Source organism: Trichomycterus rosablanca, chromosome 27 (assembly GCF_030014385.1).
Source record: "Trichomycterus rosablanca isolate fTriRos1 chromosome 27, fTriRos1.hap1, whole genome shotgun sequence".
In the NCBI taxonomy this organism is placed as follows: domain Eukaryota; kingdom Metazoa; phylum Chordata; class Actinopteri; order Siluriformes; family Trichomycteridae; genus Trichomycterus; species Trichomycterus rosablanca.
Genome location: NC_086014.1, coordinates 4,288,101 through 4,305,072, shown reverse-complemented (window position 1 = coordinate 4,305,072; position 16,972 = coordinate 4,288,101). Strand labels below are relative to the sequence as shown.

At 37.5% G+C, this 16,972-nt stretch overlaps 1 protein-coding gene and 1 long non-coding RNA gene across 2 annotated transcripts in view; both read right to left on the bottom strand.

Annotated features, from left to right (window-relative positions):
- Positions 1 to 877: 877 nt before the first annotated feature.
- Positions 878 to 3,503, bottom strand: LOC134304316 (uncharacterized). The gene is made up of 3 exons (XR_010007814.1): positions 3,427 to 3,503; positions 1,219 to 1,341; positions 878 to 1,105 (listed from the first exon to the last, which is right to left on the bottom strand). It is a non-coding gene; the product is annotated as an uncharacterized LOC134304316 (long non-coding RNA).
- A 2,310-nt stretch (positions 3,504 to 5,813) lies between these two features.
- Positions 5,814 to 16,972, bottom strand: part of plekhg4 (pleckstrin homology domain containing, family G (with RhoGef domain) member 4) — a 40,604-nt gene continuing 29,445 nt past the window's right edge. Inside the window, exons 14-24 of the mRNA XM_062989604.1 lie at positions 12,470 to 13,320; positions 10,917 to 11,166; positions 10,067 to 10,156; positions 9,480 to 9,704; positions 9,175 to 9,345; positions 8,782 to 8,962; positions 8,257 to 8,373; positions 7,637 to 7,885; positions 6,953 to 7,149; positions 6,751 to 6,816; positions 5,814 to 6,624 (exon numbers count right to left, since the gene is read on the bottom strand). Coding sequence (XP_062845674.1) covers positions 6,778 to 6,816; positions 6,953 to 7,149; positions 7,637 to 7,885; positions 8,257 to 8,373; positions 8,782 to 8,962; positions 9,175 to 9,345; positions 9,480 to 9,704; positions 10,067 to 10,156; positions 10,917 to 11,166; positions 12,470 to 13,320 — 2,370 coding nt within the window. The 3' untranslated portion in view covers positions 5,814 to 6,624; positions 6,751 to 6,777. The remainder of the gene's footprint in view (positions 6,625 to 6,750; positions 6,817 to 6,952; positions 7,150 to 7,636; positions 7,886 to 8,256; positions 8,374 to 8,781; positions 8,963 to 9,174; positions 9,346 to 9,479; positions 9,705 to 10,066; positions 10,157 to 10,916; positions 11,167 to 12,469; positions 13,321 to 16,972) is intronic.

Genomic DNA, 16,972 nt, shown 5'->3' with positions numbered 1-16,972 from the left:
CAGTATGTAGAACAAGCTTAACCTATAGATCAGTCCATTACACTAAAAACACAAGGGGGAACACATTTACCTGGAGAATATGGTTCCCCACATGTATATCACTGTGTGTGTAATTATAAAACACTACAGTGATGCTGGTGATGTATTTAACTGTTGTCATTATGTAGAACAAGTTAAACCTATAGATCAGTCCATTACACTAACAACACAGGGGGAAACACATTTACCTGGAGAATATGGTTCCCCACATGTATATCACTGTGTGTGTAATTATAAAACACTACAGTGATGCTGGTGATGTATTTAACTGTTGTCATTATGTAGAACAAGTTAAACCTATAGATCAGTCCATTACACTAACAACACAGGGGGAAACAGATTTACCTGGAGAGTGGAGAATATGGTTCCCCACATGTATATCACTGTGTGTGTAATTATAAAACACTACAGTGATGCTGGTGATGTATTTAACTGTTGTCATTATGTAGAACAAGTTTAACCTATAGATCAGTCCATTACACTAACAACACAGGGGGAAACACATTTACCTGGAGACCTGGGGAATATGGTTCCCCACATGTATATCACTGTGTGTGTAATTATAAAACACTACAGTGATGCTGGTGATGTATTTAACTGTTGTCATTATGTAGAACAAGTTTAACCTATCAGTCCATTACACTAACAACACAGGGGGGAAACACATTTACCTGGAGACCTGGGGAATATGGTTCCCCACATATTACTGTGTGATGATTTCTTTTTTTAAATTGCAAACTACAGGCACACACACATTTTATCTGTATTAGAAATTAGTGTTAAACTAAATTATGCATATATTACAATTATGCAAATATATAATAAAGAAATCCACCTCAATGCAAAGTAAAACTTAAATACTTGAAAAACTAACATATTTATAGCTTAATAAAAATACATATTTTTAAAAACTAAATAAAATAAAATCTGAAATTGTGCAAATTTATTTGGGGATGGTGCCCTGGGATTGACTAGCATCACATCCATAGTGCACTCCTGCAATACGTCCAGTTTCCCCAGGAACAGTTCTGGATCCTCCATGGCCATGACCAGGATAAAGCAGTTACTAAACAGAAATGAATGATTAATTTACTATCTACTTTTTAAATAAACTAAAAGAGCAACATAAAATAAAATACAGCAACAAGCAAACTTTTTAGAAATAACGTCCCAGTTAACCTTGGTCTAATCTTCAGTACATGCCGGACAATGAAGATCTTCCTCTACTGGTGGGTTGCCAACACATGACTGGTGGTACCATCTGTCACATCCATCACAGGCAATCTCAGTGATCACACAGTCCTTCAGTTGATCAATAAAAAGTCACACAATAGTTTTATGGTTACATTAGACTTCTCAATTACAAGTGTAGCTATAATAGATAGATCACTTTATTAATCCCAGAGGGAAAGTCAAGGACATATACAGTGGTGTTCAAAAAAATAGCAGTCCAACACCATCAACCTGATGAATCACTGTTTTTAGTAGAAGTGATATGTCTACATAGCAAATAATTTACTTGAAAGTGTAGTAGAGTAATGAAAACAAAACAAACCCAACAATTAGGACATGCATGCCGCTCATTCTGAGTAATCGAAGCATTGAGTGAAAGGGGGTTGTTCAAAATAATAGCAGTGAGGAGTTCAGATGGTGAAGTCATTCATTCTGCAGAAGAACGGGTGTCAATTTTGGTGCCAGAAGTTGGTCGACTCCATACAACACAGATCTTGGAAACAATTGTTATGCCACTAAATATTAGTTCAGTAATTTAAAGTAAAGTAAAACCTCAAACATTTTTTTCAGTATATACATACATTTTTTGAGTTTTAAAGAAAAATGCTGGCACTGCTATTACTTTGAACAGCCTAATATTCATTTTTCTTCATTTTTCTAATGTTTTGATTTAGAATTGAAAGTGTAGTATTTTCAGTGCATTTGCATTTATGGAAATAAAAGTTATTATAATGACTTTGTGCTTTATTCACTTTTTTAAAATCACTGCTATTTTTTTGAACACTACTGTATAATAGAATGGTGCAATGAAAAAGCCAATAAAATTAAGGCATTATTACTATTTCTTTGGTACCACCAGTCATGTGTTGGCAACCCACCAGTAGAGGAAGATCTCCATTGTCCGGCATGTACTGAAGATTAGACCAAGGTTAACTGGGACGTTATTTCTAAAAAGTTTGCTTGTTGCTGTATTTTATTTTATGTTGCTCTTTTAGTTTATTTAAAAAGTAGATAGTAAATTAATCATTCATTTCTGTTTAGTAACTGCTTTATCCTGGTCATGGCCATGGAGGATCCAGAACTGTTCCTGGGGAAACTGGACGTATTGCAGGAGTGCACTATGGATGTGATGCTAGTCAATCCCAGGGCACCATCCCCAAATAAATTTGCACAATTTCAGATTTTATTTTATTTAGTTTTTAAAAATATATATTTTTATTAAGCTATAAATATGTTAGTTTTTCAAGTATTTAAGTTTTACTTTGCATTGAGGTGGATTTCTTTATTATATATTTGCATAATTGTAATATATGCATAATTTAGTTTAACACTAATTTCTAATACAGATAAAATGTGTGTGCCTGTAGTTTGCAATTTAAAAAAAGAAATCATCACACAGTAATATGTGGGGAACCATATTCCCCAGGTCTCCAGGTAAATCTGTTTCCCCCTGTGTTGTTAGTGTAATGGACTGATCTATAGGTTAAACTTGTTCTACATAATGACAACAGTTAAATACATCACCAGCATCACTGTAGTGTTTTATAATTACACACACAGTGATATACATGTGGGGAACCATATTCCCCAGGTCTCCAGGTAAATGTGTTTCCCCCTGTGTTGTTAGTATAATGGACTGATCTATAGGTTAAACTTGTTCTACATAATGACAACAGTTAAATACATCACCAGCATCACTGTAGTGTTTTATAATTACACACACAGTGATATACATGTGGGGAACCATATTCTCCAGGTAAATGTGTTCCCCCTTGTGTTTTTAGTGTAATGGACTGATCTATAGGTTAAGCTTGTTCTACATACTGTTTGTTAATTTTAAAATCACATGGATGCAGTTTGTGAAGTTTAAATGAACAAGAGAGATCGCCATGAATGAAACTATTTTTGAAAGTAAATGGTAGTGCAGCTGAGATGAATAACCTTAAACTAGTGTGTGAATAAGAGCATGTCCTGTATTAGGATTTATTTACAAATAAATCTGACACGGTAATTCTAGTTGATTGACAGCAGTGTGAAAACCTCTGACTTGCGGTGGAGCAATAAAACCTCTGACAGCAGTTCATTCAATACTTTAAAGTATGTATTTAATCACAAACTACCTAACATACAACATGAAATGTAAAAAGAACATACCGCTATAAATACATATTCCAAATAAACCGACGCTCAACGAAGCGACTGAAAAAAACCTCATGATTTTTGCACATGCGCGTTAAAGGGGAAACAGGGGGAACTGAATTCTCCGTAACACCGGAACTATTTGTTTTATATTTGTTTGTTTTTAACGTGAAAGTGCCCGATGACATTATTTTAAACAATAAAGTGGCTTTATGTACTAAAAGAACCAGGCAGGAACTCTGAGTTTCTCTAAATTATTACTGCGCATAAGTTCTCTCCACCACTCAAACGCTTAGTTAATGTTTTAGTACAACACGTCACGTCAAATTCTGTCCCCGTTAATCGTTGTTCCTACAGTCTGTGTCGCTTTTATTACGTCATAGATGAGGACGTCTTAATGACGGGTTCGCCGCTTTGCATGTGAATGACTGACACAGTATTGTCAAAAAAAGGGGAATTACATGGGAATTAATATACTTATTATTTTTTTCTGTTTGACTGAGCTGGCGGGCCACAAGTAATGCAATTTAAAACAGTTTAATTTTTATTTTTTTTACCCATTTTAATATACAGGCATTGATCACATTCAGTCAGATGATTCAATGATTCAGTCCACAGATTCAGATTCTTATCAACACAGAATCATCTGACTGAATCGGTTCAGTGCCTGTATATTACAATGGGTCAAATATATAAAAGATTAAATCTTCATATCTCCACTTAGGAACATAGTACAACAATAAAAACTGTATTTTTGTTTATGTCTAAGTGTCCCAAATTTATGGTGCAAATATGAAAAAGATCAAAGAAAGTCAAAAATTAGGTCCAAATTTATGAAAAATATAAATGTTTATATTTCATATTTGGAACATGCTAGAACAATAACAACTGCACTTTAGTGTATGTCTAAACGTCCCAAATATATGATCCAAATATGAAAAAAATCTAAGAAAGTAAAAAATTTCGCCGAAAAAAACACAAAGGGGAACGAACCCCTGATGCTTTTTTTGGCCAAACTTTTTGACTTTCTTTGATCTTTTTCATATTCGCATCATAGATGCAGGATGTTTAGACATACACCAAAATGCAGATATTATTGTTCTAGCTTGTTCTGAAACAAAAATATAAACATTTAAATTTTTCATAAATTTGGGTGAAAAATTTGACTTTCTTTGATCTTTTTCATATTTGCACCATAGATTTGGGTTGTTTAGTTGTAAACAAAAATGTGTTTTTTGTTGCTCTACTATGTTCCTAAGTGGAGATATGAAGGTTTCATTTTTCATGTATTTCACCTATATTAGTGGTGTCCAAACTTTTTCTAGGAGGGTCAGATTTGATCATGTGAAAGGGCCCGAGGGCCAACAGTCCCCGATGACATTATTTTAAACAATAAAATATGCATATAAATACGCGGTTATTTATTAATTGTAATTTCACACAGCAAACAACAACCAAATGTAAGCATTCAGATGAACTAATCAGCACACAGAACAAACCATTTACATTTCTAACTGAACTTTAAAAACTCTGTAAAATAAAAGACAGGGCGCAGTCACAAAAGTAAAGCTTAACGTGACTTTATGTACTAAAAGAACGAGGCAGGAACTCTTGAGTTTAAATTATTACTGTGCATAAGTTCTCTCCACCACTCAAACGCTTAGTTAATGTTTTAGTACAACACGTCCCGTTAAATTTTGTCCCCGTTAATTGTTGTTCCTACAGCCTGTGTCGCTTTTTTATTACATGAGTACTTCTTATTCACGGGTTCGCCGCGTTGCATGTGAATGACTGACAGAGTATTGCTGCCACCATGTGGTAAAAAGGGGGAATTACATCTTGAATTAATATACTTAATTATTTTTTTCTGTTTGACTGTGCTGGCGGTCCACAAGTAATGAATGCAATTTAAAACAGATCCAACCTCGGGCCGTGACTGACTTTGGAAATGTTTGTCCTACATAGTGCTTGTATAGGGCTTAAGGAAGAAATTGGTATTTATATTGAAGTGTTTGGGATTATATTTTATAGCTCATACCTTTTTTTTTTTTTTTCATTTTTACCATGTTTAATTACATCTATTTTATATTTTATATTTAAACAAATAATGTGTTGTGTAATATAAAAAAATATACTGTATTATTAATAAAAACAAGAATATTTTTATATTACACTATATTACTCCTGATTACATTTTTAATTTTATTTCACAATATATATATATATATGATTCAAAACCTGATCTATTCTGATCCTTTCTAATCAATATAAAATATTATTAAAATGTAACTAAGTGTCATATCGTGATATATAGTGTGGTGTGCACTTTGTTTAAACAAGGTACACTTAAGTTTAAAATGTGAAATAAAAAAAAACATACACAGTGAATACAATGCAAATGATTTTTATTTATTAAATATAGGTACATTTGTTAGGAAATATGACACTGAAGTAAACAGTCACGCTCCAGTTCTATGTTCAAATGAAATGCCTGTTCTTTTGTTGTAAAATTGCTTGTTTTTTATGATGAAAATAGCACTTTTGTGATTCCCTGGTTGGTTGACTAATGCATACATGTAAAAGTCATTTTAGTTCCTACTACTAGTAGTTCATCCTACTCAGTGCAGTGTATTACAATATTTACAATGTAGAGTTCTGTTGCTTTGCAGGTTTATATAAAACATGTACATTAAGAACAATCCCTCATAGGTTCATGCAGGACCAGTGTCTGCAAACAATGCGTGAGGACATGACTGACTTGAGGTGAGTGAAAGCCAAAATAGCAAATAACTCCAAACAACTCAGCAAATACCAACAATGGTAACTGAAGAAATACTGAACAAACTATACAGTCATATTAATACTCAAACTGTGAGTAAAGGAAACACTGCTTTCACTTTAACTCCTGGTTTAGTGCTACCCTCTTGTACCAACGTATTTTAGTATGTTTGCAGTCTACAGTGGACAACAGCAAATCAGAGACAGTGCCGAACTGCATTATAAATCAAAACAATAATTATTTACAGTTATTACAAACAACTACTGTACCAGGACTTTTAAAAAAAGATAAATAACATATGTGAATGCAATGTAAGCTCACAGGCCATAAAATAAAAAAGACAATTATGCCGGCTTGTTTAAAGAGAAACGGCAATCACAGACTTGTGTGCTCTTCTCCTGGTGGTCTTTTAGAAAAGCAGCCAGACATCAAACCTGTGGGACGAAACACAAAAGGATTGTAGTGAATGCATGCCCAAACTTCTATTTAAAACAGTTAGACGTAGATCTGGTGTATGTTGTGTATGGCTGAGCAGCGATGTACGAGTAGAAGCAACTTACAGTGGCAGCACTTCTTACAGCAAGCACTCACACTATCGTGGAGGGACCTAGAACCTGAGTGTCTTTCTGTAAAAGGTATTGACATGTAAATGGGTTATTATTACAGGGGTAATTTAGCTTTAGCACACTGTGATTAACTGGGTTAACATACAGTATATAGCATGTGATTATTCTACATATAGCAAAAATGATAAACAGATACCTCTGAAATGTACTGGGTGTTGAAGCTCGGTTTGTGTTTGGAAGGGGAGGTAATAGAGGAGTAACAGGAGGTGTCGCAGGGGGAGCTGGGCTCTTCAGACAAAGCCTCAGGTAGGTGATTGGTCACACAGCCACTGTCCGATCCACTCGAGCCACTGCCTGATAGACAGTGGGAAGAGGACCCAGAACTCTCCGTAGCTACAAAGACACCAAGTTTTTATCAATCAAAAACATCTACACAGGAGATAAAAATAACATTTAGGGCAACTTCTTACACTTATGTACTTGTGTGGATGGGGAAAGAAAATATTCTTTAAGAGAAAGTGAGAGAAAACAGCTCAAAGACAAATCCTGTAAATCCTGCAAAGCAACTTGATCAAGTTGAACCTCACCAACCAACAAAAAATTGAATTAGTAACCTAACAGTACTGTTAGTTATTATTTTACATTTACATAGTACCGGGTGAGTATTTAAATGGTACTGTTGCTCGCTGTTTTTGTGTGTTAAACAAGTTGAGACTGTCCTGTGAATCATCTTACACATATGAAGTATGTTTTGTGTATAAAATAGATAAAATAGAAATGATCTCATTACATAGATTTTTAAACATGTCAGTAAAATAGCTTTGTAGAAAATGGTTCTAAATAAAATACGAAATTTAAAGTGTTAGAGAAAATTATTTACTCATGGAAGGCTGGCTGCTGGTCTCATGCTCAAGCTCATCCTCCTCAATGCAGGGACTGATGAGTGGTTTCTCCCCTGGCAGCAGGGTCTGACTGCTATACATGTGCAGATTTAGTGGTCCCAGCAGTGTGGAAGAGGAAGGCCCACCTGTACCTGCTTGTCCATTAACAGGCGCACTAACAGCAGCCCTCTTGAACGGGTTTGAGTGATCAAACAGGGAAACGGCAATGGAAGCCCTCGTCCTGGCTCCTGAAGATACAGAATAGCGTGTGAGAATGTGTACAGATTGTACTAATTCCTTAATAACATTTAGAATAAAACTATTTAAGGTTTATTGAACAAAACCTGAGAGGCGTCACTAATAAGGGGTAGGTCTGTGCTTTACAGGGTCAATACAGTGGACAAGTAAAGAAAACTAGCTTTGGCTGTTTAACTTAATTTGTTGTAAAATATGTTTAAGCCATTTGGTAGAACAAGTGATGCTAACCAGGTTTTACAGTACTTCCATTTAAAATATGTACATATTTAATAGACTGTATGGACCCTGTGTTTCTTATATAATGGTACACTTGTAAACTAAAGGAAATGGTATGCCTGAGACAGGAAGTAACATGCTTTACCTCTGCCTTTCATAATGTAATCAATAGCTCGGTCATTGATAGCAGCATCACTAGGTTTGATATCCAGAAATGGCTTATTGCCCACTCCCATAGACACCATCTCCTGCATGCGAATTTCTGTACACACACACACACACACACACATCATCATCATCATCATCATCATCATGTTACCACAGCAAATGCTATAAATACAAGAACATTGGCCTGAAACATTGTTTCTTTGACATGGCATCTCTGAACCAGATCAAATGAAACTTTCTAGGTCTTTTAAAGCATCTCAAGTTTAAATGTTAGTTTATGAAAATCAGTAAGGTTTTGCTAAATGATATAGCTGGAAAATACTGAAATACTGGTTTTGAAAAACATGTTCCTGAGGTGACTACAAACACAAATAATGAACAAATTAGTTGGAATTGCTGAGCTGTTAGGAAAGGAGATGTGTTAAACACTCAGTCACTGTTCATTTAATGACTAGACAAAACCTGTAAATACTCTCAAACCCTCCCTCACTCTCAAACCCACCCTTGTTGCGTGTGGCCTGCTGCCACAGTATGCGAGCAACGTCTGCGGTCCACACTTGTTTGATGTCAGCTGAAGCAGCCTGAAGGATGTATGTGTGGTTCTTTGATGTTCTCCTGCGAAACCAGATCTCAAAACGCAGACCGTTCTCGCCCGACGTTTCTGTTAAACCAACGTCAGCAGTCTGCAGCACACAAAATTAATACAATATTGAGAGACAAGCTTTTTTTTATCACTGATAAATAGTTGAAACACTTTTTATGTAGAAGCTAATGCCTTTGGAAAACTAGGCTCTCAATGACTGACATTTTTAAATGTAAACTTATGGTAGAGCTGGAAAGATCAAACTGACAACAAGCATAAAATACCATTCAGAGCTGCACACAGGGGTTTTACCTTAAATGAGTGCTTGTATATGTAAACATCAAAGCCTCCTTCGATGCGTTTAGGTTTGCTGAACAGCACCAGGTCTTCAAAAAGAAACACATGTCTCTGACACTTCTTTCTTCCATACCAGATTGTAAACTCGTCCTGCCGAACCAGCTGCCCCTGCTCCTTCAGATTCACCTGAAACACATAATTTAGCAGCGAGAGTCAAACTTTAGAATAATGTGTTATCTTTTACATGCATTTCCTCTTCGAGAGGCTGAGAATGCATGCAAAAATGACTGTAAAGTGTATGATAGATGTGTGTCACTCACATCACAGTCTCTGATGGCATCCATGGCAAGCAGGTCATTACCATGGCGCAGCTGAAACTTGACCATTTCGGCAGCTGCACGTAGATAGGAGAGCTCCTGTTCCTGAGCCTCATTAACCTCCTTAATCAGGTCTTTGAGAAGCAGAGCGTACTTACTCATGCGCTGGATAGGCTTGAGCAGGTATGAAGCCAAGTCCATCTTGTCCTCTAACTCGAGTTGTTTGTTCTGGGAAAAATGAAATTACAATTTCTACATGCACACATGAACACACCAACTTAACAAACCTTAAGAGCTGCAAGAGGTTACAGAACTGCGCTGAGAAATTAAGCTGTGCTAAGATCGGACTTAACCTCATTTGTTTAGCTACCCTCTGTAATAGATTTTTAGCTGATGCTTTTAATAAATTACATTCTGAATGCTGAACAGTTTATGCTCAGCATGTTTATGTTAGATTTACTGCCATGTTCTTTCACAACACTTGTTAACATGTTTTTTTCATTGGACTGCTTTATGCTTGTTGGTTAACAGTATTGACAAATTAGTCTAATCTGTAATGTTGATGTTTGTCCAGTGGTTTAGTCACTCACCCGAAAGAAGCTGTTTCCATGGCTGGCCAGCAGCAAATCAGACTTCGGCTTATTCTTGCTGTATAGGGCATACATTCCAAACAGGTCTTGCTGTGTATTTAGCAGAAAAAATTTCATTAATACATAGTAAAGTTTTTACTACTTCTTTTGCATTACACAAAACACATTGAAACAGACTTTCCAGTTTTATTTGTAAGCACATTTTCAGTAATATGAATCAAACAGCCTTATAATGTATTTTTATACAGCAGATCTCTGTGTCTGGTAAATTTAAACCCTCTGTTAAAGGTTTTGCTGTAGGCAGAGAGATGCGCTTTATTAAATACTAACTCATTCCTCATGATACACTATACAGACTAAATCTTGCTGAATAACAATTATGTAGACAGACCATGCAGTTCTGTGGCTTCCCTTCTCCTATATTTAGTCTAAGTGTCTGTTTTGTGTAATTCGTATTTATTTGTACACACGGGTAGAAAAAAAATCAATTTTTAAAGTTGTATTAAGAAATGATAAGAGTACTCTGACTGTCCGAGTGTACCCACTACTTGGGTCAAGTAGCAATTTGGCTTTTTCAAGACTTTTTTCAAATGTTGTAAAGTTCTACAGATCTGACTTACTCGTCTGAAGCAGGTTTTGATTTGATATTATAACAGTTGATTTTCAAAGCTCTGATATAAACAGATATAATATGACTGGTGGTTTTCTTACTTTAAAGTTGAGATTAATTAGTTTCCACAGACAGGGTGGTCCAGAATATTATTATTATTTTTTTTACTTGAACTAAAATTCATCATCTGATTTGATTTTGAAGAAAGTCTAAATATACAGTGTAAGAAGTGGCACTTACGTGGCGCAGAAAGCAATGGCTGACCCGCAGTGGGTGGTTACAACAGCTTTCCAGCTCCTTGAGAAAGTACTGGCTGTGAAAGTCCACCAGTTTCTCCAGGTTGCCAAAAATAACGCTGCGCTTGCCCCTCAGGTCCTGTGGAAGGTCTGGACGTTCCATCTCAGGAAAGTAGTGATCAATGATGTAACGCAGCGACCGCACATACTCGCGCTCTGTTGTCACCATTTCATCCACAATGTGCCTTAGTTTACTGAGAAGAAAAAAGAGGAGAAATTGAGGGGGGTAGAGAGATTTACTCATCCATGTTTAAATTAGTAACAGACAATGTAAACGAAAAAACTAGCTGTTACCATAAAACCTAGCTCTTTTCTCAGTAGAGAGTACAATAGCTAAAGTAATCATTCATATACTACAGATGCAGTAGAATGCTTTTAGGTTGGAAAATGCCCAAAAATTAATTAATATGCTTATTTAAAGCTAGAACAGTCTAGAATGTAAAATGTAAAACACCAAAAAAAAAAAAAAAAACTGCACGGACAGCAATAAACTACAAATTGCACGTTTAAGTGTTATGCCGCCCAGTAATTAGGTCTCTCTTCAGTCTGAATCTCTGCTCTGTGCTAATAAATGGCGCTGGTGTGTGAAGTATTTTCACCTCTGAACTAGAGTCAGGTAGAGATTGCTGGACGGCTCTCATATGGGCGAGAGTTTTTCTCATAAGGGTTAACAGGGGGCAATATGGAAAAGTCATCTCTGACTAAACACAAACACTCACATGCACACATTTCTCACACATGGAAGACACTTGGTCCCATTACTCGGTGTGTGTGTGGGGTGTGTTAGCCAGTAAAGCTGAGAAGACACAGAAGACAGGCAATCGTGTGTGATAACGACAGCTGGTAAAATATCTTGGTACTGGGAGTGAGAGTGTGATGAATGAGCAGCCTTTTTCTAGTGTTGTACAAAAGTGATTCCGGGAACACCGGCCTTTTAAACAAACTACTTATAATAGACGGGGTTAATGTGTTATTAGGCCATATAAGCAAACACCTAGGATGAAACAGAGCTAGAGGTGTTCACTGATTTTGGGGGTGCACAATAGTATCAGTATCGGCACAAATAAAAATAATTATCAACATGTGTAGATGTTGCTAATTTAAACCAATATATTAGCACAAATGTTTTAACAAACTAGTGAGATGGAATTAAATTGAGGAGCATATCATGTAAAATAAAATTAAATATACTGTGATATAGGACTGAAGTGTATATCAAACCTTAATGATCAATTTAGGCTTAACTTGCTTTTAAGTAAACAATGTCATTTAATAAGCTAACGCTGTTTAATGTACTAGACTGGCCAACAGGAAAAATTGGGGTATTAGGTATCAACAATGGAATCTACTATTCACAATCAGCTTTTAAACTTTATGTCAACTGCCATTGTCTGGAATCAATGACAGGCTCCCAAAAGATAGATTTAAAAACAAACAAGTCACAATGCGGTAACGGCACTCTGACTCTGGTGCTGTGGGAAGAGAGTATGTTCTTACCTGCCCTTGGTGCGTGTCTCTAAAACAGGACTCTCTGTGTGGTGGGGATCCTGCAACGCCCAGTTGTGTGCCTGTGTGAGGCGTGGGCTGTAGGGCCGATTTGTCACCTCTGTGCTGCTCACCTCGAGGCCTTTAATAAACACTCCTGTGTTGCCTCTGTGCACTGGCTCACCTAGTGTCCGCTGACATGTGCCATACCTTGTGTCTGTTTCACAAACAGTGGCATCAAAGCTCTGAGTCTTTCTTAGAATCCTACGCCTGACTGCTCCCAGTGAGAAGGGACTGGGGCTGAGCGAGGAAGAAGTGTTGCATGAGTGAGGAGACTCGTCTGTGGAGACGCTGCGTGTCAGCTGGTGCAAACTTGGAGGGGTGCTGTGTGAACTTTGGGTGTCTGAGTGACACGGACTGCCTGTTGGGGTCCTCAGTGATTTGCGGGCAACCGGACGGCTACCATCAGGGCTGCATGGGGTAGAAGAGAGTCTTTCGCGAACCCAGCCCCTGCTAAAGGCCTTCCTGCAGGAGAAGGACAGGCTACTGCTCCGTTCCTGAAGAACACTGCTGCTCGATCCAGAGTCACGGGCACGCAGTGCCGCCTCCAGCTTCTTTTCAAACATCTGCTTGGTTTCCTGGCACTTGGACCAGGCAAATTTCCACTGTCTGAGACCCTGCTCACTTTTTATTTCCACGGCAAGGTCCTTCATCTCCTGGAAATGGGAATCAGGGATCGGTGCATGCTGGCTGCGGTAGCTCTCTAGGCAAGTCATTACTTTCTGGCATCTCTCTGGTGTGCTGCAGTCCTCCATGCTCACACAGGCCAAGTGTCTCATGCCTTCCAGTGCCCACTCATATGCCTGGGGAAAAAAAGAGAATAAGATCAGTTATGTCATGTTAACAATCAGCTGATGTTTTGCTACATATGCAGCACGAAACACATTTAGTTGTAAACCACTGTGATTGTTTTTTAACGTCTGGTTTTGTTTTTTCTGTATTACAACAAGTGTAGTTCTTAAGAAGAAAAAAAGTTTGCATATAAACTCATGAGCTACTCTAGTAAAAAAGAAAAAAAAGCACCAACTGTTTATAGTGACAAAGCCACCAAAAGACTTGTGAAAAGTTCACAGCCTAGAGGCAACAAGCTTTTAACTGCCCTCCTCTTTTAACACACAGCACATTTCTATGATGTTATTAATTAAAACTCTTTATATGAATGGAGCAATTCACTCACTCTGATCAGCCTGTTTTGAAGTTGGTAATGCCACAGAAAGGCTGAAGATGACATCATGGTTAAGAGCGCTTAAGGCTTTTTGAAGTGTGAGTGATGTGTGCGGTAAAAGTGTTTGATTGGTAAGAGCTGAATTAGAAAGCCTGGAGGAGGTACATCTAAAAGCCCCCACTATTCAACCAGCACAAAGGAGAGGAAAAGAGCGAGACAGGATAAGAGAAAGACTCCAAGCTTTTGTGTGCATGCATAAACTCCTGCAGTGGAGAGGGGGGTCGAGAGGACATTTTAACACTTAAAAGAAATCTTAATTATTTATTAAAAAGATGGAAAAGGATTAACAAAACAGCCAGTTTCTGATCTCAGGTTTAAGTCATGCCAAGAATGTTTTCCCAGTGTGGCAATAACTGGACATTACATGCACACCCATTATGGATTGTTCCACAAGTTACTGCACCCTGATCATCATTTGATATTTATATAATTTATTAGTTTTAAAATTACGGCCTTTCTATATTAAGTGGTTTAAATTACTGTTTTGCGTTACTGCGCTGTTTGCTGTTAAACTGTTTTCAATCAATAAAGCAATGCAATATGAAATAGGGGCCACACAGAGACAGAGTTTTTATAGAAAAGAGAAGGTAAACCTGGAGCAAGCTCTAATGACCATTAAATCTTACTGCTTATGCCATGCTCAGCTATGGTTTTGGGCTCGCATGCCCTATGCAATTTTGGAAGAAAAAAGAAGAACACACACTGGATGCATCTGCATCATTGACTTTACGATCCTAAAATAAATAACAGATGCACAACAAATTGACATAATGAAGTGTCTGTTCCTAATAATAGCAATATAATGACTGTGTGGAAAATGCTGTAGGCAACAGTGGGGTGTGTCCTGGCAGCCTGGTTAGTAAACTTTTCCAAGACTAGGTAAGCCTTGTCCTTTTGTTAAGGTACCAAACTCAAAATGTGCCTGTCATGACCGCTTGTCAGCAGTGTCAGCAGTTCAGTGACCTGATTTTTTCAGTCCCTGAGCCTCCAAAACTGTACATAATGTCTTAAATTACAAAAAGCATACAAAAAGTTATATTTTACCTTAAAACGCTAAATATGTTATTCATACATTTTTGAGTAAATGATCTAATAACAAACGAGTGGTTAAGTGTACTATTTGACTGGACAGTCCGAGGGACTCTGAGCAGTGTGTTAGAGGGTGGGGTGTGTGTGAGTACAGGTTGATTAAGTTTGGGCTCATAAGGGGGCTGGGAATGTAAAGTCTGCACAACGGGACAATCAGCTACAAAAGTGGCAGTAAGCAAACCCAATCATGACGTGATCAATGTAAATTCCTATTCAAAAGTCACACACACAGTTCAGCTTCTCAGGAAATAAATAAAATGACTGTGATGAAAACAGCACCCCCAAATATGAGAAGCAAACATTTATAACATTTATATTCATGGCAGACAGGCACTTGTAGTCAAAGCAACTGATACTAGACACTATCCGAGCAACTGAGAGTTTAGGGGCTCGCACAAGGGTCCAACCATGGCAGCTAGCCAGTGGCAGGGCTTAAACCATCAACCTGCTAAATTTCAGAAGTTTTTAAAGAACACAATTATAACGTGGTAAATGTAAGACGCTACAAGCATTTTCGTTTAATTTAGCTAGTAGTGATTAATCCCACTCACACAGGTGGCTCATTAGCGTGAGGTGATGCAAGACATGCTTCGCTGGTCAGTTAGCATGTCATTAAAAATCTGTGCAACAAAGCCTGCCACGGCTGAGAGGTCTGGAGCTCCTTGGTCATACACATTTGTTTTCCCTACTCTGCTTCTTGTCACTTAACATCCATGGAGGCCCATGTTTTGTAACCACAGGTGTCCACCGCAGGCCCTTCTAACTGCATAGCAGGCCACACATGTGTACACGTACTGACGGAGGAGAAACTACAATAGATTGGCAGGCCTAATTAAAAAAGCATGAGCTTGGTTTCTGCTCTGAAGGCCAGTCTCCTGCTGTTGGAAGGTTTAGAGTGGGAAGGAACAGAAAGGATTTTGGGTGAGTGTTTGTGTCGATTTTGGGGGGTTGCAGAGCCTTACAGCAGCCCTGAAGGGGGTCAACATGCCTTAAGACCAGTCAAGCAATAAGTCGAGGGGGCATGTCCACTGCTGCATGAAAGTTTGGCGGAACAAATGGAATTTAAAATGATTAGCAGTTTTTGAAGTGAAGTCTCCTGTTACTGTGCACGGATAGCTCGAACAAACATGGCAGAGATGCCACATTAACTGTGGAAAAAGTTCTGAATAGAGACAGTTATGTCTCGAAGACTAACTTGATCACCACCAACTTCCCTTCATAAATACCACACCAAATTGTCTTTACTGGCCACATTACCATCAACCTATACAGACCTTAATAGCTTCAACAGCCAAAGAAACAGTAAAAGCACATTTGTCAGTTTTCTGTTCACCTCTCATTTTATTTAATAAGGTCTGGATTAGCTTTCCACTTCTGCTTTTTATACAGTAACAGACTTTTTTTCCATTCTTTGCATCCTCTATTTTGATGTGCAAGAGTAAGTGTTCTAAAATCTCTCTACATGCAGAACTGAGAGTGTATAAGTCAGGTAAAATCAGTTCTACAACTATCAGACTAATAAAGTGCTTGTAAGATAATTTGATTATTACATAAAACCCTTTTCTACTTTATCCAGTTAGCCTGTGAATGTAAAACACGTATAGTGGAGAAATAAGAAAATAGCATTATTCATTTTCTTTCACAAATGATCTGTTCTATATGTAAATTACTTCTGCCATAGAATACAACAATTAAACAGGCTCTAAAGTACCATGATATAAAAAGACTTTAAACTTCAAACATTTAGAATTCAGAATGTCAAGATTTTGTTCCTACTTTAGTTCTCCAAGGATGGTGTGTGTAATTTAATCCACATTGTGAATAGTGCAAAAGCAGCATGTAAAGCTACAGATAAAGTCTTTCCTAAGGCAATGTGAACGACTGTGTACATTTGAGCTGCAGTTGCAGGGTGAATGCAGCAGTAATTTTCACATGAAAACAATAAACAGCCTTTTAGCCATACAAAAAATGTAGAAAAAGCAAGAAGATAAGAAGGAGCAAACCCAAATCGAGAGAGGTAGTTAGAGAAAGCAACTTGCACTCTGTAGAAATCCACCGAGCCTCATTTAGAATGGTTCCAACAAAACTTCAGAGCTACCCGATGGCATGGCACGTAAAAAAAAGCACACAATTTACATACA